The sequence below is a fragment of the Microcaecilia unicolor genome, chromosome 6, assembly GCF_901765095.1.
Source record: "Microcaecilia unicolor chromosome 6, aMicUni1.1, whole genome shotgun sequence".
NCBI lineage: Eukaryota > Metazoa > Chordata > Amphibia > Gymnophiona > Siphonopidae > Microcaecilia > Microcaecilia unicolor.
The window spans coordinates 149,216,929-149,244,485 of NC_044036.1; the positions used below are offsets into that span (position 1 = coordinate 149,216,929).

Genomic DNA, 27,557 nt, shown 5'->3' on the forward strand with positions numbered 1-27,557 from the left:
TTGTTTCCCCGAAAATAAGACAGTGTCTTATATTAATTTTTGCTCCTAAAGATACGCTAAGTCTTATTTTCAGGGGATGTCTTATTTTTTTCATGAAGAAGAATTCACATTTATTGTTGAACAAAAAAAATGAACATTTATTATATACTATACAGTAGTTGTCATCACAAACCAGCATAACCAGACAAACTGTGAATCCTATCAAGAATTTCTTGTTACTACCATTATTTCCATGTACAACAATCTGTCCACCCCTCCCAGCTCCAAGGCCCCCCTCCTTCCCTGCCAGCTGCAAGGCCCTCTGTCCCTCCCAGCTGCAAGGCCCCCCTCCCCCTCCAGCTAAAAGGCCCCCCGCACTCCCTCCCAGTTCCAAGGCCCCTCCCAGCTGCAAGGCCCCCCTCCGTCCCTCCTCCCAGCCAGCTGCAAGGCTCCCCTCCTTCTCCGACCTCCCATGTCTCCTGCCCTCCCCTCCCTCCCTCCCCCCCAAGGTCACCGCCGCCCCTCCCCCCCGAAGTCGCCGCTACCGCTCCTCCTCCCCCGGAGTCCTGACCGCCCCCCTCCACCTGGCCCAGGCCCTCTCATCGCTATTCAACTTACAGCGCCGAAATCACACAAGCAGATCAGCTTCAGCTCCCGTCGGCCTTCCTTCCCTGCCTCTGTCCCACCCTTGCCGACGTGACGTCACACGTGGGCGGGACACAGGCAGTGAAGGAAGGCCGACGGTAGCTGAAGCTGATCTGCTTATGCGGTTTCGGTGCTGTAAGTTGAATAGCGATGAGAGGGCCCGGGCCGGGTGGAGGGGGGCGGTGTAGGGTTACCATTCGTCCGGATTTCCCCGGACATGTCCTCTTTTTGAGGGCATGTCCGGGGCGTCCAGCGGATTTTGCCCGAGTCCACGTTTGTCCGGATTTCTGGACAAACGTGGGCGCGGGCAGGCGTGTGTGTGCGGTGGGCGTGCGATCGGCACCGTGGGTCTGGTCTCCCATCCCCTCCCCTTCCTTACCATGTTCCCTGGGGGTCCAGTGACGTCTTCGGGGCAGGAAAGAGCCCCCTCTTTTCTGCCCGGAGCGCTGCCTCCCCTGTCCATCATCCTTCTCGGTCTGGCTGGGGATTCAAAATGGCCGCCGAGTGTTGAACTCTCGGTGGCCATTTTGAATCCCCAGCCAGACCGAGGAAGATGCAGCAGGCAAGGGCAGGCAGCGCTCCGGGCAGGAAAGAGGGGGCTCTTTCCTGCCCTGAAGAGAAGACGCTACTAGACCACCAGGGCTAGATAGTAAGTGGGGGGGGGGGGGGGTATGTGACGGGGGGAGGGGACTATGTGACAGAGGGGCGGGGAATAGGACCCGAAAGGGGCGTGGTGGGGTGGGGCATGAGGCGTGGCGGGGGCGGGGTAGGGGGGCGTGACATGTGTCCTCTTTTTCAGAGGACACAAAATGGTAACCCTGGGGCGGTGGTGACTCCGGGGGGGGGGGGGGGAGCGGTAGCGATCTCGGTGGTTCCCTCCCTCAAACTTTGCTAGGTCTTATTCTCGGGGGGAGGCCTTATATTTACCAATTAAGCAAAACCTCAGGTACACACTTAGATTGTGAGCCCTCCTGGGACAGAGAAATATCCAGTGTACCTGAATGTAACTCACCTTGAGCTACTACTGAAAAAGGTGTGAGCAAAATCTAAATATATATACAATATAGAGAAGGGGTTCTTGAAGTTAAGAGGAAATAGGCTTGGGAGGAATCTAAGAAAATACTCTTTCACAGAAAAGGTGGTGAATGGTCTCCAGGTGGAGGTTGTAGAGACAAGGACTGTGTCAGAACTGCATGGAATAGGCAGCTGGGATTCCTTAGAAAAAGGAGGAGCTAGTGGTTTACTGAGGATGGGGGAGAAGGGAAAGGGGACTTGATATACCACCTTTCTGTGGTATTTTGCAACTACATTCAAAGCAGTTTACATATATACAGGTACTTATTTTGTACCAGGGGCAATGGAGGGTTAAGTGACTTGCCCAGAGTCACAAGGAGCTGCAGTGGGAATCGAACTCAGTTTCCCAGGATCAAAGTCCACTGCACGAACCACTAGGCTACTCCTTAACTCATTCCACCAATAAGAGCCAACCTCATCAGTGATGTCACAATGGCTTGATTGTCTGATACTTGGCTCACTTCTGATATTGTGATGTCATAAGGGAAAGGGGGAAGGGAACTGGGACTTGATACACCACCTTTCTGAGGATTGTGCAACTACATTCAAAGCGGTTTACATATATTCAGGTACTTATTTTGTACCTGGAGTAATGGAGGATTAAGTGACTTGCCCAGAGTCACAAGGAGCTGCAGTGGGAATCAAACCCAATTCCCCAGGATCAAAGTCCACTGCTACTCCTCCACTCCACATCCATGGGCAGATTGGATGGGCCATTTGGCCCTTGTCTGCCATCATGGTTCTCTGTTTTGATGTTAACCAGTTGTGCCCACACAAAGAGGCCATATGGGGTGTGGAGAAGGGTCTTGAACCCTGAGGCAATTTATTTAAATTTTCTAGACAGAGTGAAGGCAGTTATTAGGACATATAACTGTGTACTGCTATAATTTTAGCAACGTGTTAGCAGTTAGCACTATTGGTGGCAAATAGTCAGTGACATAAGTAGCTGTCAATAGTCACTAGTAGACACATGATTTAGGAAGAGGGTGCAAGGGTTTTCTTGATCAGTTAAAGGTTAAGAATCCGTGATATAGAGGGTAATTTACTAATAGTTAGTGTGTGTTAATGCATGTTATCTACCTCAGGGCCCATAATAACACATGTTAATAGTGTTAAAATGGACTGTTAGTAAATGAACCCCATAATTATAATATGAAAATATAAACATAAATAAAATAATAACAAACATAGGGTGTCTGCAAAACTTTATCCCTCTAATTCTATAAAAAGTGATTAAAAAATGCACACGCAAATTTGTATGTGTGCTCAATTTGCATGCACATTTTAACTGGATAAATAATTAGCTCCAATAATTGGCTTTTAACAAGCAATTATTGGCACTAATTAGAATCAATTAACATGTATGCATGTAAATTTAAGTGCAGGATCCGTGCCTAAATTTCACAGGTGAGTTGGAAAAAAAAAAAGGGGGGGTGGAAGTGGGAGGGGTGTGACTTTTATTTATGTGCATAATTATAGAACAAGGGACTTTGGCATTTGCACCACATTTTTGCTGGTGCAAATGGCCGCGCGATCCCTAGGCTTAAGCACTGCCATGTGCTTTTTCATTCATTTATAGCATTCCCCTAGCCCCAGGATTCTATATATTGTGCTGAGATTTCCGTGTGGAAATCGAAGCGTATTCCATAACAATGCGCACAAACTAATTAACAAGCTAATCAGTGCTGATAATTGGAAGTTAACAACCAGTTATCAGCACTCGTTGGTATTAATTAGAATTTACATACTGAACTGTCTAAGTGTATTCTGTAACATGGTGCATGTAAATCCTTTTTTGTTGTTTTAATTTGCCAGAAGTCTTTATTGACAGTTCAAACAAGTGGGCATAACATACAACATGTCGCTTACAGCATTGTGCAATCTTTGCACGTCCAATTTCCAATTACATGCACAAAATAAAAGACGGCACAAAATGCCTTCCCCACAATCCAAACTAGCGCATTATTGCTCACCCAAACTTCTTTTGATTTTGTATTTTCCACTTTATTCCCTAAACAACTTGTAACAGTAACAAGTAACCCTACCCACCCCCCCCCCCCCCCACTCTGTCATTCAGGTAGACAGGCTAATCATTTCCTAAACCGAAGCCTTACAATACTCAAACTGAGCACCGTGAAATAAAAGGTTCCCACGAGGTTTCGTATTTATGTATCTGGTGCCGACGCTCTGCTAAGAGCCGCTCCATTTCACAGATATACTGCAGTTTATTAAGCCACTTCGTTAATGGGGACACTGAGTTCTGGTTCCAGTGCACAGCCACTATCACATGGGCCGTGCTCATTGCATACCTAACCAAAACAGCATTAGCAGGTGTTAGACCCGGAATCTTTTTAGGAAATAGAAAATAAACTGGTGCCCAAGGCAGGGATAACCCCAGCCATATCTATAAACTACAATGTATTGCTTTCAAAAAGGCTCTTACTTTTACACAAGACCACCACATAAGACCCATTGTGCCAGCTTCTCCACATCCCCTCCGACAAGTGCCAAACTGTGCTGGATAAATGCACCGGAGTCGAGCAGGTATTAGGTACCAGTGAAATATTACTGAAGTGCACTGCACCCACTAAAACTGTTCCAGGGACCTGCATACTGCTGTCATGGAGCTGGGTATGATATTTGAGGCTGGCAAAGAGGGTGGCAAAAAATGTTTTAAAAGTTTTTTTTTTTAGGGTGGGAGGGGGTTGGTGATCACTGGGGGAGTAAGGGGAGGTCATCCCTGATTCCCTCCGGTGGTCATCTGGTCAGTTTAGGCACCTTTTTGAGGCTTGGTTGCAAAAAACAATGGACCAAGTAAAGTTGTCCAAGTGCTCATCAGAGACGTCCTTCCTTTTTCCATTATCAGCCGAGGATGCCCATCTCTTAAGAACGACCCAGTCCTGCCTTCGCTACACCTCCGACATGCCCCTGTGAACTTTGGTCGTCCCCGCAACGGACTGCAGTTGAGGGCGCCCAAAATCGGCTTTCGATTATGCCGATTTGGGCAACCCTGAGAGAAGGACGCCCATCTCCGGATTTGTGTCGGAAGATGGGCGCCCTTCTCTCTCGAAAATGCCCCTGATAGTTTTCAGTCTTCCAGATGAATCAGCAAATGTTCAGCAATAAGTAGATATGATATCCAAGCCATGTCTCTGCAGCAGAAGTGCTGTTTTTTTGCAAAGACTTCTTAGAGGACGCGGGCACCCTCTGTCATCTTTGAAGCCTGGCTCGCATTGAAGGGGCCATCATGTTTGGCGGCACAGCTGACGTTACCAAGCCTGCCGCGTGCAGTAATTCCCAGGCACTCGCCAGTGACTGAACTCAATGCTTTGTACCATTCAGTGCAAATTGCAACGAAAACGGGAACCCCCAGCAATATGCAATCTTCTCCTTATTTAAGATATCCAGTGCCGGTTTCATTAGTCTCCTCTGCTGCAGCGTATATTGAGAGAGGTCCTGGTACACTGCGACCTTACATCCACTGTACTCCAAGTCTGGCATATTTCGTGCTCAGGTGTGTACAAGCTCTTTCTCCGCAAATTTACAAAAGCACCCGACTATATCCCGCGGCACTCTTTCGAGCTCCACCGGAGCTGCTCCCGCTTCCGATCCCAACAAGGTTGCACATAGAGAGTGAACAATCACCTGCACTTCTTCAGTCGGGCCTCCTTCCAGAACCCCTCTAAACCAAAGGTTGTTCTGGCGGCCTCTGTTTTCCAAGTCATCCATTTTGTATGCTATCTCCGCACACTTTTTTTCCAACTCGTGTATGTTAGTAGTGTGAGAATGAAACGTCTCCGATTGCTCTTCTAGTTTCAGTTTTACGTCCTCAACCCTTCCCCCAAGCTCACGGAGGTCAGAGCTTAACGCTGCCATAGTGTCCAGAATTTCCTCCTTAGAAGTTTTAATCTCTCCCAGAATTCTGGTCAAAAACTTTCGCAGCTCATTAGAGATTCCCTTCTTTGAGGGTGGCCAGTGGTATAGGAAGGGGGGGGAGGTGGGGCGGTCCGCCCCGGGTGCATGCCGCTGGGGGGGTGTCGGCTCCACTGGTTCCCTGCTCCCTCTGCCCCGGAACAAGTTACTTCCTGTTCCGGGGCAGAGAGAGCAAGGAATCAGCGGAGCCGACGCAGCTCCCAGCGACGTGCACTCGGGGGCGGATCGGCCCTCTCACTTCCTAATTGAAGTAAGAATGCGCTCCAGGGGGGAGGGTGCGTGCCGAGGGGGGGCACCAAGCTGCACCCTTGGGGCAGTGCGCAGCAGCAACCCGCCCCGGGTGTCAGCCGCCCTCGCTAAGGCACTGAGGGTGGCATTTGCGTTTCTGTGTCCGAATCTGAGTCTGACTGAGGCAAGCACGCTGGCGACACTTGGCGACTCATCGCCCTGCTCCCCGATTGCCCTTCCAAGCGTTATAGGTCTTTCTTCTACATGAAGGTGGATTTGCTCATTATCACAAGTGTATTATATGCCCGTTAGAACCTGCTTCCACAATTTACAGGTATCGATGGCGTTGGATTTGCAAATAGTTGTGGCAGAGGCTCAAGAGCTAAGCAACTAGGCTGCCATTTCTTGTGATGACGTCACTTCCTCCAGCCAGTGCGTGTAAATTCTAAGTCGTGTAGTTGAAAAGTGGGAGGCGAGAGGCTGATATGCACAGACAGGGTGATGGTGTCCAAGGATCTTAAAACAACAAAACAGTGTGACAAAGTGGTGGCCATAGCCAGAAGGATGCTTGTGCATAGAAAGAGGAGTAACCAGCAGCAGAAAAGAGGTGTTGATGCTCCAGTACGTTTCACTGATGAGGCCCCACCTGGAGTACTGTGTTCAGTTTTGGAGGTCATATTTTCCTAAGGATGTAAAAAAAAAACTAGAAGCGGGCCCAGAGGAAGGCAACAAAATGATATGGGACTTGCACCATAAGACGTATGAGAAGAGACTGGAAGACCTGAAGATGTATAGCCTAGAAGAAAGAAGGGACAGGGGAGATATAATACAGACATTTACTACTACTACTTATCATTTCTAAAGTGCTACTAGACGTACGCAGCGCTGTACACCTGCTCGACAGAGCTTACAATCTAATTAGGACAGACAAACAAGAGATAAGGGAATATTAAAGTGAGGATGATAAAATAAGGGTTCTGAACAAGTGAATAAAGGGTTAGGAGTTAAAAGCAGCATAAAAAAGGTGGGCTTTTAGCTTAGATTTGAAAACGGCCAGAGATAGAGCTTGACGTACCGGCTCAGGAAGTCTATTCCAGGCATATGGTACAGCAAGATAAAAGGAACGGAGTCTGGAGTTAGCAATGGAGGAGAAGGGTGCAGATAAGAGAGATTTAGCCAGTGAACGGAGTTCCCGGGGAGGAATGTAGGGAGAGATGAGAGTGGAGAGGTACTGAGGAGCTGCAGAGTGAATGCACTTATAGGTCAATAAGAGGAGTTTGAACTGTATGCGGAAACGGATAGGAAGCCAGTGAAGTGACTTGAGGAGAGGGCTAATATGAGCATTTAAATACTTAAAAGGTATTAATATAGAAACAAATCTTTCCAAAATAGGGGAAACGGTAAAACTAAAGGACATGAGCTGAAGTTGCGGAGTGGTAGACTTAGGAGTAATGTCAGGAAATTCTTTTTCGTGGAGGGTGGTCGATGTCTGGAATGTCCTCCTGAGGGAGGTGATAGAGACAAAAACAGTGACGGAATTCAAAAAGGTGTGTGATGAACACAGAAGATCTCTATTTGGATGGTATAAAAAAATAAAACCTTAAATGGCTGCAGGTGTGTGGATGTGTGAGTGACGCTTGGACGGCAACTCTGGTTGTGAAGAACTAAGGCCGGTGCTGGGCAGGCTTTGTAGGCCTGTGTCCTGTATATGGCAATCCAGTTTAGGATGAGCTGGAATGGGCTTCAACGGCAACTTCAGTAGCTGGACCCGAGGACAGTGCTGGGAAGATTTTACAGTCTGGGTCCCACAAATGACAAGATGGATTCGGATAGATTGGAGTGGGCTTTGGTGGCAACTCCAGTAGTTGGAATATAAGGACAGAGCTGGGCGGATTTCTATGGTCTATGTCCCAGAAACACCAAAGAAAGACCATGATCGATATATATGTTAATTGTTGATTTTATCTTGAAATGAGAATGTGACTGTTGGGCAGACTTGATGGACTGTTCAGGTCTTTATCTGCCATCACTTACTATGTTACTGTGTAACATAGTACACAGTAACATAGTAGCTTAGCAGAGTTTAAGAAAGGTCTGGACGGCTTCCTGAAGGAAAAGCCCATAGAATGTTATTAAAGGAACGTAGGGAAAAATCCACTATTCTTGGGACAAGCAGTACAAAATGTTTTGCTTTGTGGATCTTGTCGGGTGATTGTGATCTGGATTGGCCACTGTCAGAGACAGGGTGCTGGGCTTGATCGACCTTTGGTCTGTCCCAGTGTGGCGATGCTTATGTCTTATGGAACCCCCCAAGTCCTCAATAGTAGAAGACATCTAAGATGAAAGTAAACAAATAATTAGAGAGACATAGCAAAAGAAAACACCAGAAATACAACCACTGCAGGAGGCTTTGAAACACAAGAACAGGAAATGCCTGTTCTCACATTGCAAAATCTTTCTAATGCCGGCCAGGAGCAGCGGGAGTAAGAGGAAAAGCTCCTGCTGCCACCTCGTGACTCTATTGCAATGGCTGCCTCTGATGACATCATCTGGTTCTGACAGCAGCTGACATCATCAGAGCCGAGGGAGGAGTGATTTTGGGGGGGCTTTTGGTTAGAACCAAAAACCCAAATTCCCCTTTTGGGAGTGTTTTATCAGGGTTGTAACTGAAAATCTGAAGTCCTACATCAGGGGCGTAGCCAGACCTCGGTGGGAGGGGGGTCCAGAGCTCGAGGTGGGGGGGCACAGTTTAGCCCACCTCCCCCAGCCGCTGACCCCCTGCCACATTTGACTCCCCCTCCACCGACGTCAGGAATCAGGACTCACAGAAACAGATCAGCAAAGGCGCCGAAGACAGGTGCTGAAGACGACTTTGGCTGGCATGGGTTGAGGACCCCCACCAGCAAAGGTACCTGGTGGTGGCAGGGGAGGGTTGGTGGCAGTGGGAGGGGGGATTGAAAGTGGCAGGGGAGGGTCAAAAGTAGAGGGGGCCAGGGCTAAATCTGTGGGGGCCCATGCCCCCACCTAGCCACGCCCCTGCCCTACATATTTATTTATGTGTTCTTGTATCCCACTGTTATCCAAAAACAGGTTTCCGTTTAAAGTGGCTTACAATTTACAGTTAGGTGAAAATACAATTATGGTTCATAGTTAGGAAGTAGAAAGGACATTGATAGTTTATATAATTAGATTTGGAATTTTTGAGGTAGGTTTTCATTTCTTTTCTGGGATGTAGTTAGCTGTAGAATTTTTTGAATTACATTTTTTAAATATAATATTAAGAAAAGTGAGGCAGATACAAATAATGGAGCAAGCAAATACATTTCCAAATGAGGGCACTCTTCTCCCCTCACCCAACTAAAGTGCACTATATTTTTGCACTTAGCAGCCTTAACAGCAAAAATGAAAGCTCACTAAATACTAGATTAGATAAGCGGTGCTAAGTGCATAAACGGCGCCAATTGAGTCTATTCTGTAATAATGTGCATAAATTCTAGAAAAGCCTCTGGATTGCCCCCCCCCTGAAATACCGCTGTCTATGTTCCCTTGAAATTATGCACTCTAGGAGTTCCGCACACAGCGTTATAGAATACGATGTGTGGATAGCTCCCAATTAATGCCAATAATTGGTTATCACCAATTACTGGCACGGACTGGCTCATTAATCAAATTGCACACGGAAATCAGCTGTGAGCGCTGATTTGATCATGCAACTTTAATCGCCACATATAGTATCCAGGGGTAACTAAAAAAAGCTGTGTACTAAATATTGAGGGTGTCCCCAGCAATTACCACATTGAAAAAGTCAGTGCTATGTAAACCCGCACTAACAGCAGTGAAAGTGAAGGGGCGTAGCCAGACAACAGATTTTGGGTGGGCCTAGGCAAGAAGTGGGTGGGCACCAAGTGTTTCCCCCCCGCACCACCACCAAACAAAGATATCTCAGCTGGCGAGAAAACACTTCTTTCCACCTTGACAGTCTGCAGCAGGCATGCCCTGAAGACTGAGCATGCGCAGGTGCCAGTATCAAGGAGAGTAGCGTTTTCATTACCATCAGGGGGAGGTCTTCAGCTGGTGGAGCTGGGGATCCTCACCAGCTACCACTAAACGTGTGCTACTGTTGGGTGGGCCTGAACCCTAAAAGGCCCACCTGTGTTTACGCCACTGCAGTAAGTGCCACGTGCTAACCATACCTATTCTCCACCGACATCCCACTTCTATGACATGTGTTGAATACGCAAACTTCTGCATGCTAACCAGCATGACACTGCACTAACAGCTTGTGCAATAGGGATTAGCATGCACAAATTCATGCATTATCATTACACACTTTAGTAAGGGCCCCTAAGTGTCGTCGTCGTCGTCCCCCCAAAAATAATGATACACGTCCTCAGCCATGCAAGGCAACTACAGCAAAACAAAAGAATTTCTGACAAGATCGCTGGGGATTCACATAGAATCCTTGATAGATGCCAGCAAGTCAGGGGTTATCCTGCCACAACAAGCCACAAGGCGAGAACCAACATCCCTGCCAGGAAAAGTGTGGGGAGGGAGAGCGTACGGAGGAGAACTAGTGCCAGCACTGCTGTCTAGGCAAGCCAAGAGGCCAGAGGCAGCATCCAGGACCCAAAATAGTTCATGACATTTCACAACCTTTTTTTAGAGCTCCACACGTCTCTTATTATAGTTTAATAGATCAACCCCGACCTCTCACACACAAGAAAGTATTGTATGTACAAAGTCAATAGTGAGGGGCACAAAATGGTTTAAAGTCGTTATTGTGGATTAATCAAACGCTCAATCATATTCAGATTAATATCAGTCTATAGTTTTATGTCTTGAAGACAAATTATCTCTTGGCATAAAAAGGTAAGAGGAAGGATCACTTAAGAGATTGTAAATGTGTTTTATATTTAATTGTATGGTTTTAATGTACATGTTGGTATGTAGCCTACTTAGATGTATTAACAAAAGGCAGGATAAGAATGTAATAACCGAAATAAAATGTGTAATTAGCTAATTTTCTCTCATCCGCTTGCTGACAGGTTCAACATGCAGTGGTTTGGGGGGGGGGGGGGGGGGGGGGCACAGGTTGCCTGCACCATTCTGATTGGTCAGATGATCCTCTATTTCTGGATACCGTTACAAAGAGATCTTGATCCCTGCAGTTTGCTGTTTTCGGCCACAAACGAGGGTGGGGGTGGTTTATGTTGCTTCACAAGCCCGGGAATAAAAGAGGGATAAAGATACTGTTCATATACTAAGAGTACTGTTGTGTATTCCACATAAGCAAATAAGCGAAAATTAAAAACAAAAACCAAGGAAACTGGCAAAAATCCCTCTTCCCTACCTATAAAACCTAAGGAAATGCCCAAAACACACTGAAAAGAAGCATTGAGCAAAATAAGTTTAAAAATGAACTCACTCGACTTGAAAGAAAAGTATTTGAAATTGGGGGGGGGGGGGGGGTAAGCATTATGAAGGTAAAGAGTATTGTGAAAACAAAGGCAGAATGGCTCTACTTGGAAAACTAAAACTTGATTTAATAGTAAAAGCTTTAAAAGCAAGATCTGAGAACACAGCAACACTGCTGCCTGGTGTACATACACTACAAACTTTAAAAACGATGGTAACAAACCCGAATCCACAGCTCGCTTCAAGCATTCCGGTCTCCATGTTTTGTGGTTTTTTTTATTCTGAAGCTGTAGGAAAGCATAGCTCTCAGCAATACTAAAAAGTAATCACTGCAAACCAACGGTCTTTCCTCACACCCCCTTCCCCAAACAAGAAAAAAAGGGCGTAAAAATGTCATCACCCCAGTTCAGTGCCCCCACTAATGCTGTTCTTCCTCTGTCTCAGCAGGATATCATGCACCAGAGCTTGCTATGCCACCCTAAGACACCAGGAACTGGCCGAGGGGTGGTCTTGGTGCACGGTTTGTAGGTAACCCAAGAGGTCTGTAGAGAAAGAGAGCGCGCCCCTGGGGAAGTGCTGGGCTTTGTTAGCTGCCTGTACAATGTGCAACCTGCACAGCCCCGAGGGCTGAAAGAGAAGGGGAACTGGGCATGCATCGTCAGTGATTCCGCCACAGCTGGATCGCACACATCTCGCTTGGACTCTAATCAACTAAACTTAACTAACCCACATTGGCGTCTACTACTCAGTTGCAAAAGAGAAAGCAAACTAGCCAGGAAAACAAGGCGTGGCCAATGAAAAGGCAAGCCAACGAGCGGGCGGCTCGCGAGGACGGAGTAGGAGGCGCGAGAAAAACAAGGCGTGGCCAACGGAAAGGCAAGCCAACGAGCGGGCGGCTCGCAAGGACGGAGTAGGAGGCGCCAGGAAAACAAGGCGGGGCCAACGAAAAGGCAAGCCAACGAGCGGGCGGCTCGCGCTGTGGGCGGGAGGACGGAGTAGTAGGAGGCGTGGCTGGCGGTTCGGCTCAGCTCCCGCTACAAGCGCCGTTCGTGCCGCCGGCTCCGAGGCGGAGTTGTGGGGTCAGGGTGCTCCTCCAGACCTGAAGGTGATGATGGCGAGAGGACGGTGAGGGGGGGACCTTCTAGGAAGCGCCCCCGCACCCTGTGCGGGTGACGGTCGGGGAACCGAGGCAACTGTTAGGCGCGCGCTGTGCGGATCGGCCCCCCTCCCTCCCCCCCCCGGCACGGGAGAGAGCTCGACCGCCGCCTGCACCGCTTCACGACTCCGACTCTTCTGATTTGGGGAAACCAGCAAGCTTTTCTTCTCGGACACGGAAAGTTCTCTGCCGCCACCAACGGCACCGGTCCCCCTCCCTGGATATAAAATGCCTGCTGCCCCGCTTGCCAGGACCGGGTTACCGCCGCTGTCCCTTCTGAGCTCCGCTGCGGTTCTCCAGGTGCTGCTGGGCTCCGCTTTCGCTGCGGTTTTGCCGCCGTCTCCTGCCGGCTGTTCTGGCACCGATCAACTTGTGAACTGCAGCCACCGGGGACTGAGCCGCGTCCCCGCCGATCTCCCCATCGGGGCAGTGTCCATGTAAGTCCTGCACGCTGGAGCCCCTTCCAGGGCCACGCTTTCCTTTTCTCCCTTCCTGTTGCTATTTTCTCTCACTCACTTTTTTGTTTGTTTTGATGTACTTTACTTTTTGTAGGAGGCATCAAAGTTGCAAGGGAAAAATAAAACCTTTTGCTGCCTCCCCCCCCCCCCCCCCTCACACTGTTAATCTGTGTTAAATAACTTGCTTTACTTTTGACACTTTGCCTGTTGTTTTACTAACTTTTGCCTTTGATTGCTTTAGTTTTGTCTTGTAAAATTAGTTTTTATTTATGTTGTTGGGAATGTTAAATGTGCTCTGTATTTTTTTTTCTGGGTCATGGTCGGTTACAAAGTGAATAAATTACAAAAAAGTAAATGCTACTTGCAGTTTTTTGAAAATGTTGCTTGCCAAATGGAGTTGCGCTGGAGAGTTTATAACTTTTTTTTAAAACCATTATTTGGCAGTTGCTTTACTTTTATTCACGGGGTTGGGATTCACATTGGATTGTGCAAGAAACAAATATTTAGCTTCTGCTTGGAGTACTGGAAAACAGTTGTAGGGTTTCCACAAAAATATCTAATTCAAGATGATCAGTTACTTCCTTTTTGTATTAAAACACAGAAGTGGAAGGGTCAGCCTGGCTCAGTTTATCAGTCAGGATTTTATTCTTTAATCCCCAAATCAAAGCGATTTTGCAGGGAGAGGGGGATATAATTTGTAGAATACAGTTGTCATCTGTTTTTCCCGAAGCACACTTTGATAGTTGTAAAATGGGATTTGATGAGGGGGGAGGGAAGAGGTGTTATTAAAAAGAGCATAAAAAGAGTGATACTGCTGAGACAGTTCATTGCATTTTCAGTACATTTTAATGCTTAATTACTTTGTATTCTAAATTGAGTAGAGTTTTCTAGAAGGAAGTCAGAACAGGCCTTAAACACCTGCACTAAGTTGTTGTTTTTTTTTTTTTTTTAAATGAATGTGGGACATTATCAAACAGTTCCACAATACTGAGTTCTATTTGGGCATCTCTGTAAAAGGCTTTGGATTAATTTAAATACTTGGGTTGTGTAAGAAAAAGTGCAACCTGTTAATTTTGATATTGCTGCTTAACTTATAACTCAGGTTCCTGATATAACAGCAGACTAGAAGTTCTGGAAACATGTATTTGTGTGTAGTTTAAAATATTGCTGTACAGTTTGAGAAACTGAAGATCCACTGGGGTTACAGCTTGAAACTTTTAAAAAATGTGTTTTACAAGCTTTAACTTTTCAGAGCAATATAGAAAGATTATGTACTTTCAGATGCAAGAAACAGTAACATAGATGACATTTTGAATTCTAAATTACACTAAGGGCCCAGTTTACTAAGGTGCGCTAGCGTTTGTAAAGCGTTCAAACACTGGAGATACCCATAGTAAGTATATTTTAAATTGTAGCATTCAGTTATCCCCCAAATGGGCAATTTTTCAGTTGTGGCAAAGCTTTTTCCCACAGTTTTTGGAACATCTGACATCGTTTACACAATTTTCAAGTCCTTTCAGGTTTATTGATCTTTGGAGAAAAGTTAACACGGGGCGTTTAAACCAATGCAGTGAGACCTTATTGAGGAATACCTTTTAATTTGACAAAAGGGCATACAGCAGTGGTTCCCAAACCTGGGCCTGGAGGCACCCCAGCCAGTCCGGTTTTCAGGATATCCACAATGAATATTCATGAGGGTAATTGGCATGCACTGCCTCCACAGCATGCAAATTTCTCATGAATATTCATTGTGGATATCCTGAAAACCAGACTGGCTGGGGTGCCTCCAGGAAGGACCAGGTTTGGGAACCACTGGCATACAGTTTATCTTGGGTACTTGCTAGAAGACATCCTTAGGCCCACATTGAAGACATGATTTCAGAAGTTGAACAGGAAGATTGTTTAGAGACAGTGCCTGCTTTGCTTTACCTTGAGACAGAACAGCTTTTTCTTGTGGCTGTACAACTTCTTCTCGAAGCAGTTTTTGGCTCGCTGATTTTAAGTTTTATGACCAAGTGGAAAAAATTAGCGCATGCTAAACTGCTGTTAAACAGTGAGAGAGAGAGAGAGAAGTATGAAGCTGCAACTTTAATTTAGGCATGGATTTATATGGTTATAGAAGGGAACAGCATTCTTAATCAAAATATACCACAGTACCATCAGTGCATGGTTCTTCAGCTCCCTAGTTTGTGATCTATATTCAGGTATTTTTTAGATTCCATCTCAAAATGAGAATGGAATTCTATATGTTTTTAAATGAAGCAAATTTTGGGGGGAGGGAACAGTTTTTTTTTATAGTATGCAGTTCAGATAACTGAAATGTCAGGCTTATAGCAGCGTGACAGTTTTCTTGTGACCTGTCTCTGTTTAATTGTTTCGGTCATCTTTGCTTAAGATCCGCCACTCTTTCTTTCTGAAAGAATAGGTTCGGATTTTCTTTTGTACTGCATATGACCCATAGGACTCCTGAGGTAATGCCTTTTGTCTTGGTCTGAGCATGTAATTTGGATTGAAGTGCTATGGATTTTACGATATGAAGCTGCCTACAGAATTGAGGGAGGATGCAAAATGAAAAGCAGCTGAATACTTACTTGGCAGTTAACTTTTAACCTGAAAAAGTGCCGAGTGATGCATTTGTGATGCAGAAATCCAATTAGCTCTATGTGATAGTGAGAGAGACTTCAAGGTGACAAAGGGTCATGGAATTTGATATACTGCCAACCAAGAGAGTTTATATTTTATTATATGCAGGAACTTTCCAAAATCAAAATGTTGTGTTTTTTTTTTTTTTGGAAACCTGGTACAGTGGAGGGTAAAGAGACTTGCCCAGGATCACAAGGAGCCAGAGTGATAGTGTCTGAGGATCTCAAGGTGGCAGACAATATGAGGCAGTGCCAAAAGCCAGAAGGATGCTAGGCTTCATGAAGACACAACTAACAGAAAGGAAGAGGTCATAATGTCCCTCTTACAGGTTGTTGATGAACCTTCACTTGGAATAAGGATATAAAGAAGCTCCAGACAATCCACAGGAAAGTGTATAAATGGTAGAGATCTCCGTCAAAAGACACATGAGCCTTCAGGACCTATATATATATATATATATATATACATACCATATATGTTTTTACAAACAGCATGCACCCCCGGTGAGCTATACCGGTGTATTCTTACTAAGACACACTGCAAAATTAGCTTGTTTTTAAAGGCATTTTAATTTTTTTCCAGGTTTTGTGTTTTATCTTTATAATTAATGTAACTTGGATTTGTTATTGAATGTTCTACTTTTAATGTGAGCCACATTGAACCTGGACTTGTTTGGGATAATTTGGATACAAATGTAATAAATAAATGATGCCTGCAAAAGCTGTTAAAAACAGGTGTGTGTGTGTTTTGCACTTAGCACATCTGAGAAAAATAAACTTATAGCATGTGCTATGTGTGTGGGCACATATCAGTTTATTTTTACATTGACATATAATTTGCATATGTTATATGCATGAACATGTTACAGGCTTAAAAATACAGTACTCACAAGGTGGAACAAGGCGATATGATACAAACCTTTAGGAACTTGAAAGGCGTTGGTGAACAAGGAAGCCTTTTCAAATGAAGGGAAGCTATAGGACTAGAGGGCATGATATGAATATAGAGGGAGATAAATGTGAAACATAAGGAAATTTTTTCCTAGAAGGTATGGTGGAGGCCTGAAAGAGGTGGTGGAAGCAGAAGTGGAGCTGGAATTAAAAAAAAAAAAAAAGTGGGGGAGGGGGGCAAGATGTACACAGTAGATCCTAAGGGCACAAGGATGGAAACGAATGCAAAATGACTTTGGCACTTTTTCTAAGAAAGCATGAGGAAAATTAACCTGCATTGTGTGACAGTTGCAATCCTGACCACCCTTACTGGGCAGACAAATGGTCCATAATCCACTGCACCACTATTGCATGCACTGTAGCTAGACTGTTTAATAAAGTCTTCATAAAAGAAAGCTACCCAGTGAAGAAATAAACTTTCAGTGGGGAAGAGTTTATTGAATTCCAGAGCATGTTTTTTAGACCTTAACCTGGCCGTTAATTTAATGAAAAGGAGTTTTCTCTCGTGCCCCCTGAGGAAGTTTTGTAAAACTTCAGCAGCCTAAGTGTGATTTCTGCTTAAGTTTTGGGCCCTGGTTTAGAAATTTACTGAAATAAGTAGATGCTTTAATCTGCTGCCAAAATGAGTTACGAGCTATTGATTATCTGGAATTTCCGCAGGTGAGTTAAGTCACACCATACTGCTTTATGGTCATATCTGACAGTACTGATAGCTGATTGTCCTTTGCTGGAAAAAACTAAAGGTTTTTCTAAAATATATGTTTGTTAAAGAGCCTTTTGAGCAAAACCCAGCAAATGATGTGGTTACTAGTCGTAGTGTAGTTCACATCATTCTCGTGAAACTATCTTTTAGCTGATACGTAATAGCTTTAGAAAGTGCACCGAAGGATCTCCCAGAGCAAAAAAAAAAAAAATTGAGTGTGATAGATCAAAGGTCAATTTGCCAAGTTTTCAGGTCTTTGTGACTTTAAAGTGATTAATCAACTTTGGTCAGCACAGGCTTGGAACAGGTTTTACTCATTTCTACTGTTTTAACTCCCTGTTTACATAGCAGGCGTGCTAAATCTGATAGTGCCTAACACTCAAAGTGTCCTGGTATCAGTTTAACTGCTACTTTTTACAATGTATTGCTGGTTTATAGGGTACTTTTTAAAGGTAATCCCGTTTTGGTGGGAGATGGGAGTAACCTTATTCTCAGAACAAAGAGAACCAGGATTCCAACTGAAAATCATTATGTTTTTGAGTAATCCACGTAGGAGCTGATGATAAATTGTGGCAGGCTTGGCGCACAGTTTAGCGGGGCTTCTGGACGTAATTTTGTGTGCACCTATGGGCACCCTCTGTTCAAATGAGTTTTGTGCCTGAGCAAACTGGGGGCAAAGACTCATGCTGGTAATCGGCGTATAGCTCATTTAAATCTCGTGTTAGTGGCAGTGTTAGCCTTAAACTCGGATGCAAAAAAGTGTGCAGAAGACCCAAAGGCCTTAGTGTATGTGTTTTTAATGCCGGAGCCCTAAATACCAAGTCTGAGAAGTAAGAGCTTAGCTTATACTCTGTGGTAACATAGTAGATGACGGCAGAAAAAGACCTGCACGGTCCATCCAGTCTGCCCAACAAGATAAACTCATATGTGTATACTTACCTTGATTTGTACCTGCCTTTTTCAGGGCACAGACCGTACAAGTCTGCCCAGCAGTATTTCCCGCCTCCCAAGCACCAGTCCCGCCTCCCATCTCCGGCTCTGGCAGTCAGCATGAATGGGGATTTCATGTCTGTTTTTCTTCTCTTTACTGCTAACATGAAGGACCCACTACTTTTTTTTCTGGATTTTTGGAAGGGGATGACGTAAAAAAAAAAGGGGGAGTGGAGGGAGGGGTGTATTGCAACAGACAGTAGAGTGCTGGACTGCAAACATTAAAGAACTATACAGTGTTTCTATGCAGAATAATATTGATATTTATTACACATGTATGTGCATTCAGACCCTGTTCACAGTTAAAATGTACGTGTTCCTTGTGATCTTGTGCAAGTCACATAACCCTCCCTTGCTTCAGTTACAGAAATGAGTTTGGAAGCCCTCTGGGGACACTGAAATACCTACTGTAACTGAATGTAACTCAGCTCGAGCTAGCGCTAATAAAGACACGAGGTCCCGGATTAAAAAATAGTGCATGCAATTCCAACTGTTGATGCAATTTGTTTTTGTGAGCAAAATATACCCACTACTAGTATAGACCTGTGTGCACCTGCTTCTGTGTGCTTTTCCAAGTCAGTGCACATTTTGTTTCACACAACTTATAAAGGCATGCTAGTGTTTTTAGTGCGCACTAAACACTAGAGACGCCCATGCGTATGCTAATCACTAGCTCGCCTTTGTAAAAGGACTCATGTGATTACTGCATTGGAAAGCACATTTGGGTTTTTTTTCTGTGCATCTGTGTTAGGAAACCATGCACTGAGCTTTAGTGTATTTATTTATTTATTACATTTGTATCCCATATTTTCCCACCTATTTGCAGGCTCAATGTGGCTTACATGGTACCGTAAAGGCGTTCGCCAATTCCGGTATGAACAAATACAGTAATGTTTTGGTAGAACAAGGTTCAAGTGTAACAGAGACTTTAGTGAATTTTATAGAGGAAGAGGATCGTAAAGAGGAAAATTTCTTGTATATCCATTAAGAGCTTTAGTTTCGTTGTGTTGCAAGGTACCGGCGTTTAAGTTGGGTCAACGGGGGTATGCCTTTTTGAACAGGTTGGTTTTTAATGATTTCCGGAAGTTTATGTGATCATATGTTGTTTTCACGGCTTTAGGTAGTTGTGTGCATATCTAGGAGAAACTGGATGCATAAGCTGATTTGTATTTAAGTCCTTTGCAGCTTGGGTATGGTTTTAACGCAGAGTTACTATATCAGCCCCGTAATGTTTTGCTCACTTTTTAAGCTCCTGTGGACAACTCTTAAGGTTTACTTGTGTGTGCCGAAATATAACCGGTTTGAAACTGTGGAAAAGACCTGCAGTTCTAGAAAAGTCTGCGTAGTCTGCTGTGATAGAAGTGTGTAGTTGGGTTATCTGTATATTTAACTTGTATTTGGCTTTTAGCTGCAGGATTGGTAAGCTTAGGGAATTTGTAACAGCTGATTCCAGCAGGGAAACCTAGTAATTAAACAATTAGAAAACTTTTCATTACTTCATCCAGGAAGCAGTTGCAAAGGCAGAGCCATCACAGAACAATGAGAGCTGCTGGGCCTGCCTTACTGCTTAAGGTTATGAAAACTGTTCCGTGTGTCATATTTTGGGTATCGGGTTCTGCATGGAACTCTGTGGACTGCTTAGCTCCATTGGCTTGACAGTATTTAAATTAAAAACAACTCATAGTAAGTGAAGTATGTATAATTTTACAACTTTGTGTTTTTTTTTAAGCTACTTTGCTCTAAGTTGTATAACTTTTTGGTTTTGTTATTTAATGAACATATTAACCTTTGGTTCACTCTAACCAGTCAGTCAAGGCATTACACCTTTTTTATCGGTTAAAGTCTATTTATGCCCATACATTCAAGGGGTTTAACACAGTAATTCTGCTTTAGATAGTTACAAAATGCATCTTGAGCCAATAGGAAACAAACATGACTCGGGGGGGGGGGGGGGGAACCCATGTGATGACATTGTAGCAACATTTTTGTTATGTATGTCAGACTACTGAATGGCTTTTCTGCTTCTTAGTATTTTTGCAAAGGGGAACATTTGCAAAAATACAGAAACTCTCTGAATCTTCTGAGCCTTTTCCTCTCCATCGTGACATCCAGTTTTAAACAGTCCCTTGGAAAGGGAGCTGGAGCAGCTCAGTCAGTTGTGTTAATATTGAGAGGGGGTAGAGGAGAGGTATTTAGAATGGGTTCACTTTAATAAAAAGAAGAAATGCTTTGGGTGGTTGGTTGCAAGGAGGAGGGACTGAGAAAAGCTTCCAGGGAAAGAAGAGGGTTCTCTGCAGGCATCTGAAAAAAGAACTGTAAATCATTCTTAAGAAAGGACAAACTCTTGGCATATCTCTTGAGTATGAGCCTTGCAGGTTAAGTAGGGTAAACATCCAATTCTGGAATGCTTGTCTCCTGCACCATTGGATTACCATAAATGCCCAAAGAATTTAGGAGTGTTCCAAGAGAAAAAATTTTGTTAATATTTGTTTCATTTAGATTTTCTTGAGATTTGTCTTAGCATATGCTAAAGTGAATTAATGTGTTATTTTATGTTCACATGTTTTTTTTGTGTGTGACCTAAATGAAATAATCCATACTAAATGAAACAAAACTTGAAATGAAAATGAATTTTCTAGTTACATGGTGAACAAGGCTCTGGCGTCGCTCAACAGTTGTCAAGGTTTGGGGTTTTTTTTTTCTGTAGAACTGAAGTAGTTTTTCAAATCGATAGCAAACAAGTTAAAGGCTAGGAGTTGATCATTTGTTTGGAATCCAAAAAGAGTAAACAATTAATACGAGTGCTTGCATAGTATAGAATGTGAACTCAGTGTGTCTGTTTTAGAAATGATCTAAAAAAAACACTCAAGCCTGTCACATAAGATTTCTCTCAATTATTTATGTAGTCCATGGCCTGTCATACTTAAAGCAGGCACTTGGCCATCAGTTGTTTAAAGTTTCTAATCATCAGTACATAGACTGATAGTTTGAGATCTGAGCGTCTGCTCCATGTGTGGTGGTCGAGTAGTGATTGTTCCGCCCTCATTTGCATGGGGGCAGGTGGTTGTTTATATGTATATGTTGGACATTGCTTATATAAAGTAATAATAATAAAAGATGTAAAGACACCAACATCTCGAAGTAATGACTTGAACTTTCTATTAATCCCATAAATACTTTTCAGCTTCCTGGTTTAAAACACACACGCACTTCATTTTAATTGTAATGTTATTGTCTATGTTTAATGTAACAATATTTACCTTGTTTTGGGGTTATTTGAGATTCAATGTACTATCATTTGCATTAATTGGATTTGTCCTCCGCCTAGAACTTAAAAGGTCAAGTGGACTATAAATGCTAAAATTAAATTATAGCCAGTTTTAGTCCCTGTGCCTTTAAATAGGACAGGACCCCAAATCTTTGTCATTCTCTAGTTGTCTTTGATAGGCTGTTTCTGAGCACGTGTACTAGTTCCTTGAGTCTTATGGGACTTGCCCTATTGGCTAACTTGATTCTCTAAGCTTGTTGGCAGTTAGCACGCCCCTTCTCTCTCCTTTAGTCCCCCTTCTCTCTTCTTCAAGCAGTGGAAATTTGTCTGCATTATGCTTCTCTGTAAACTGTAACTAAACACTGTGGGTCCTGTTTACTAAGGTGCACTAACGTTTTTAGCGCGTGCTAAAAATTAGCACACCCTATAACACTTCATTACGGGAGGAGGGAGGCTCTTTAATATTGGGATCAGAATTTGATTCAATATAGGGAATGAGGGGTGGTGGTGGGTGAAAAGGGGGTAAAACTTGTAGACGGCTGTAGCTACTTATTGTTCCCTTTGGTGGGATTTAATGGCTGTACATGGAGATAGATTGTTGCTTATTAAGCATGTTGTATTTCCAATAAAACAGTTGAAACATAAAAGTGTAGATGCCCATTGGAATATTATGGGCATTTACACAGCATGCGTTAAAACACTAGAGAGCCTCTAGCATGGCTTAGTAAACAGTGCCCTGTATCTTGCTGCATGAGCCTTTCAAAATCTTTGTACTAGCATCACATTTGCAGCAGTTAAAAAGTATTTACAACATCTACACTCAGCTGGATGCTGAGATCCCCACTGATTCCTTTTGCATGCTGGTTGAGAACAGACTCATCTGCTGGGCAGAACTGCAAGTCATTTCCTTTGTTTGATTTTGCATTAAAGAAGATTTTGGCTCAAGAGTTTTGAGTCATCACAGTGATGTTCTATACTCTGGTTTAACTGATACTCAAGATATAATAGTGATTATATAGCGCCTGTCATCGCATAATATTGTCAGCATCATTTGTAAAATACGTGACTATTTTTCTGTCTGAACTTTTTGCAGATAAGTTGGTGTATTTCTATCATCGGAGTCTTGCCATCTGTTTTAGAGTACTATGTATTAGAAGACAATTTGCACGAAGCACAGCAGAGTTGAGATTTCACAAGGGGAGAAATGTGATTCTTGTTTTGGTGATGACAGATTCACTATTAATTAAGGACTTAATGTTCTTGCAAAAATTGGGATCTGGTGGTTTGACAGTTTGGAGTATGAGTTCAGGCTGAAGTCGACTTGACCACTAATAGTTTAAATATGGCCTTTAAGTCTGAGAATTACATTTCAATTTATATAGAAGTAATTGTGCAATGTATTTTTACGGTGCCACATCTATTCCTCAGGACTTTTTATGTTTAAACAATTTTTATTGAAATTTTCAGCATTATACATCTGCTCAAAACATTGCACTGTATATATTCTACAAACAAACCATGCTGTATGCAAACATTTAACATTAATCAACATCCAAAAAATTTTTTAAAAAACATTTTCACCCCTATCCCTCCAGTAATCCTCCCCCGTCCCCCCCATATTAAGTCCCTTTACCCATCCACTCTACCCCAACTTTATCCCCCCCCCCCACTCCCACCTCCCAAAGACCTCTCCAGAGGCTGCTACTCTCAAATTTGAATTTGTAAGATGTTCTTCTCATAACTGCTGTTAGCCACATAGAGCCCGCCATGGTGGGAATCTGTGGGATATAAATGTTCTAAAATAAATAAAATAAATACTATCGTATATGCTGCAAATTCGACATCATTTTAAACTCAACCCCACCAGATCCCTTATATTATGTATGATCATTATGAAGACCATAAATAACAATATTTCCCCCGAAGTGAAGCATTTTGGGCATTTTGTTTTTCCTTTTTGGGATTTATTAAAAAAAAAAAAAAGTAATCCTGAGTGTCAGTAAGCACAACGCTTGCTTACCACACACTAAAATGCACTACTGCGGGATGCACTGAGGTGTCCTGCGGTAGGTCTGGGATTGGCACATGCTACCCATGCACTAAAAAATAGAGTTTGTTTTTTTAGTACGGGGGCATGTCTGGAGGCAGAGAGTAGGCATGCCCTGCACTAATTGGGGTAGAACAGGTAAATCGCCATACGCCTCCTGATTAGCGCAGGGCAGGGGCGTAGCCAGACTTCGGCGGGAGGGGGGTCTAGAGCCGAGGGGGGGGGCACATTTTACTCCCCCCCTCGGTGCCGCTGACCCCCCCGACGCCATTGCTGACACCCCCCGGCGCCGCCAGCACTACCACCACCAACTTTGACCCCGCCGCCGCCCCTCTCGACCCCTGCCCCCGGGACCTCGCTGGCTGAACTGCAATGCTTTATTCTGTTTCTGTGAGTCTGACGTCCGTGCAGGACGTCAGACTCAGAAACAAAACGAAGGAAGAAGACTTCGGCTGGCGGGGGTTGGGGTCCCCCGCTAGCAAAGGTAGCAGACGGTGACGGCAGGGGGGGGGTTTAGAGGGTCGTCAGCAGGGGGGTCCAGTGCCCCATGGCCCCATAGTAGCACGAACCCTTACTGCCTAGATAATAGGTGGCAGTAAGGGCTTATTTGCTGATGTCCGTGAACTAATTGGGGAAATTTGTGGCCATTTTATGGCTGTACTGAAAGTGGCCTCAGCATGATGGAAATCTGTGCTAAACACAGTTCAGGCTACTTTTTAGCACAGCCTAGTAAAGGGCCCCTTAAAATTTTTAAACTTATTTATAATCTGCAACAAAAACATATATTATGCGTCCCTCTTTGGGAAAAGGTGTCTAAAATCACCAGAAACAAACAGAAAAAAAAGAGCTTTTAATAAAATCTGTTAAAGCAAATAATTTGTAAAACAGCAGCCCAAATCCCATCCTTTTGTGTGAAAAAAGTGTGTTAGAAGTTCAAACATGTAACTTTTGCAGACTTTATGGACCCAGGACATGAAAAATTGTCCATTCTCAACATTTTCTCTATGTCTGATCTTCAAGGCCCTGAAAGGAAATGGCCCCCAAGTATCTGAAGAATAGGATGATCCTCCACACACCGCCAAGGACACTAAGCTCCTCCCAGGGACTTTCACTAACTACACCCTCTCCAAAAGACACACGATGTGATACCCACAAGCGAGCCTTCTCCGGAGTAGCCCCCACACTCTGGAATGCATTGCCTGAAAGGCTCCGCTTAACACAAGACTACCTCTACTTCAGGAAGCAGGTGAAAGCTTGGCTCTTCAACCAAGCCTTTAACGGAATCCTCGCGTGCAACTTTCTTCAAATCAATCACCTTACTTTCTAATTCTTCCTACTTTCTTACTCATCTATATGTTACAACTTTTCCTTACCCTTCACTACCAATTATCTTTCAATGATTTTTATTAAAGCCGTAAGTAATCAAACAATACAAATGTGTATATATCAATCAGTCTCAAAACCACAAGACTTAGCAAAACAAGTTTTTTCACATTTGAGTCCCCAAATGCTGTCCCCGATTCTTTTATCATTTTATATCCCTCGTCCCCCCTCCCCCCACCCTCTCCTCCCTCCCTCCCACCCTCTCCCTCCTCTAGACTCTGGTATTGGGATCTAATGTCACTTCTGTAGGGATCTGACGGGTGTCACTTTGTCTCAGTTCTCTATTCCAATTTGCACAAGATCCTCTGTCTGATCTTAGGCTGTAGGGTACTCCAGTATCGCTCCCATACCCCACGGAATACTTTCCGCTCCTGATCTGGGTGAGCGGCCTCGAGAAGTCCACATAGTTCAAGGTGTAGCAATTCTGTCATCTTTGATCTCCACAGCTCTCTGGTGGGCGCCTGTGTCTCTCTCCAGTTAAGTAAAATCACCTTTTTTCCTATTAGCACTGTCCTTCTTAAAAAGCCCGTGCATCCCGCTGGAATCGGCTTTGCCACAGCATATGTGTCAAACAATAGCAGTGGGGTATCTCCCACTGTCCGCTTCCAGTGATGGCTGACCTCAGCCAGCACCTGCTTCCAGAATGCTCTAATCTGTACACAATGCCAGAACATATGGCCCAAAGTTGCTCTGTCCTCTCCACATTTGGGGCAATTTCCTACTCCAAAACCTGCCCTTCGCGCTCTGGCTGGTGCTATAAAGGCCCGCATGGCAAATTTATATTGTTGTTCCCATTGTCTAGTAAACGTTGATCTGTGCAAGATGGACAGCAGGAAGCTTTGTATAATGTCAGCTGTTATCTCGACCTTGAGGTCCTGCTTCCAGTCTTGTGCCACCTTGCGATAGTCAATGTCCTCTGTTGTGTCTAGGAGATACCTATGATGAAATCGCAATGGCACTATTTCTTCCGATCTTAGAGTAAGCGCTGTTGATATCGTTTCCTGTACATCTTCGGCCAAATTCATTGCACCCAGGGAGCGAGCATAGTGTTTCACCTGTGCGTGTGCATAAAAGTCTGATGCAACCAGTCCGAATTCTCTTTGTAGATCTGCAAGTGGCTTAACCTGCCCTTCTTCATTCAATATCTGAAAAAGGTATTGAATCCCCTTTGTCCTCCAGGATTTGAAGTGTTGTGCTGATGACCCATCTGGGAAATCCGGGTTAAGACGTAGTGATATAAATGGAGTCGCATCTGCTGCAAAGCCTTGTCTTCGGCACAGCCAACGCCACATTGCTCTCACTGATCTCACGAAACAGTTCAAGGGTTGTTGTCTAACAGGTCTTATTTTTGGTGTGTGCATTAAGCAGCTGAGATGTACCTCCGGCACCAATGAGGCTTCCAGCTGTGTATTTGTAAATTGTTGGCTGCCTGCTAGCCAATCCCGCACATGTCTCATGGTGCAAGCAATTGTAAGGTACCTGATACTGAGTAATCCCATGCCTCCATGTGCTTTAGGTTTACATAGCACATTCAACGCTATTCTGGGGCGTTTATTATTCCATAAAAACTTCCTTAAGACTGCATGCAGTGCTTTCTCCTCCCTGCCTCGCAGATACAAGGGCAGCATCTGGAATCTGTACAGCCATTTTGGTGCTATCATCATGTTAAAAAGAGCAATTTGCCCCGCCAGAGAGAGCGGACAAGAGCCCCATATCCCCAAAAGGCGTCTAGTTTCCTCTAGCAACGGCTGTACGTTCCTCCTATATAGTGTCGATAAGTCTACCGGGATTTCCACCCCCAGATATGTAAGTTTCTCATCTACCCACTTAAAAGGAAAAGGACCCTTCCAATTAGACCTAACAGTGGGGGACATCGGTAACGCCAAGGACTTTCCCAGATTTAGTTTGAACCCTGATAACTGCCCATACTCTCCTAGGCTCCCCAGTAGTCGCGCCACTGATGTTTGCGGGTCATCTGCTAGAATCAATAAGTCGTCTGCATAGGCTAATAGTTTCACCTCCCCCCCACCCACCTTCATGCCCTGGATTCCGGGCTCTGCACGAATTTTACATAGCAAGGGTTCTAGTGTTATCAAAAATAGTAACGGGGACAGAGGGCACCCCTGTCTTGTTCCCCGCCTTATCAAGAATTTTTGTGTTCTGACCCCATTTACCAATAGCTGGGCCTGGGGATCTTCATAGAGCATCTTAACAGCTTGTAGGAACCAGCCACGTATCCCAGTCCACTTTAGTGTCTCAAACATAAATGGCCAGGTCACCCTATCGAAAGCGCGCTCGGCATCTAAGCTTATCACTAGGCCTGTTGCAGCTTCCCTAGGTGTTGCTATCACTGCTGCAATCAACTTCCGCACATTTAACACTGAGTGTCTACCACGCACAAATCCTACTTGTTCCTCCCCACTAACGTTGGTAGTACATTCGCTAAGCGCTCTGCTAATAACCGGGAGAGGATCTTAATGTCCACATTAATTAATGAGATAGGCCTATAGGCAGCAGGGTCTGTAGAGTCTCGTCCTGGTTTGGGAATTAATGTAATTATCGCCTCGTTCGCGTATCTGGGGAGCCTTCCTGCTTCTATCGCCTCTTCGAATAGGCCTATCAGGGGTCCCACCACTTGTTGCTTAAGCAATTTATAAAACTCACCCGAAAACCCATCCGGCCCAG

At 44.3% G+C, this 27,557-nt stretch overlaps 1 protein-coding gene across 3 annotated transcripts in view; it reads left to right on the forward strand.

The window, feature by feature from the left end:
* The first annotated feature begins 12,310 nt into the window (after window positions 1-12,310).
* LRIG1 (leucine rich repeats and immunoglobulin like domains 1) overlaps window positions 12,311-27,557 on the forward strand; it is a 216,347-nt gene continuing 201,100 nt past the window's right edge. For all 3 annotated transcript variants that reach the window (XM_030205936.1, XM_030205938.1, XM_030205937.1), the window contains exon 1: window positions 12,311-12,867. In XM_030205936.1, the coding sequence (XP_030061796.1) occupies window positions 12,659-12,867 (209 nt within the window). In that variant the 5' untranslated portion in view covers window positions 12,311-12,658. The remainder of the gene's footprint in view (window positions 12,868-27,557) is intronic.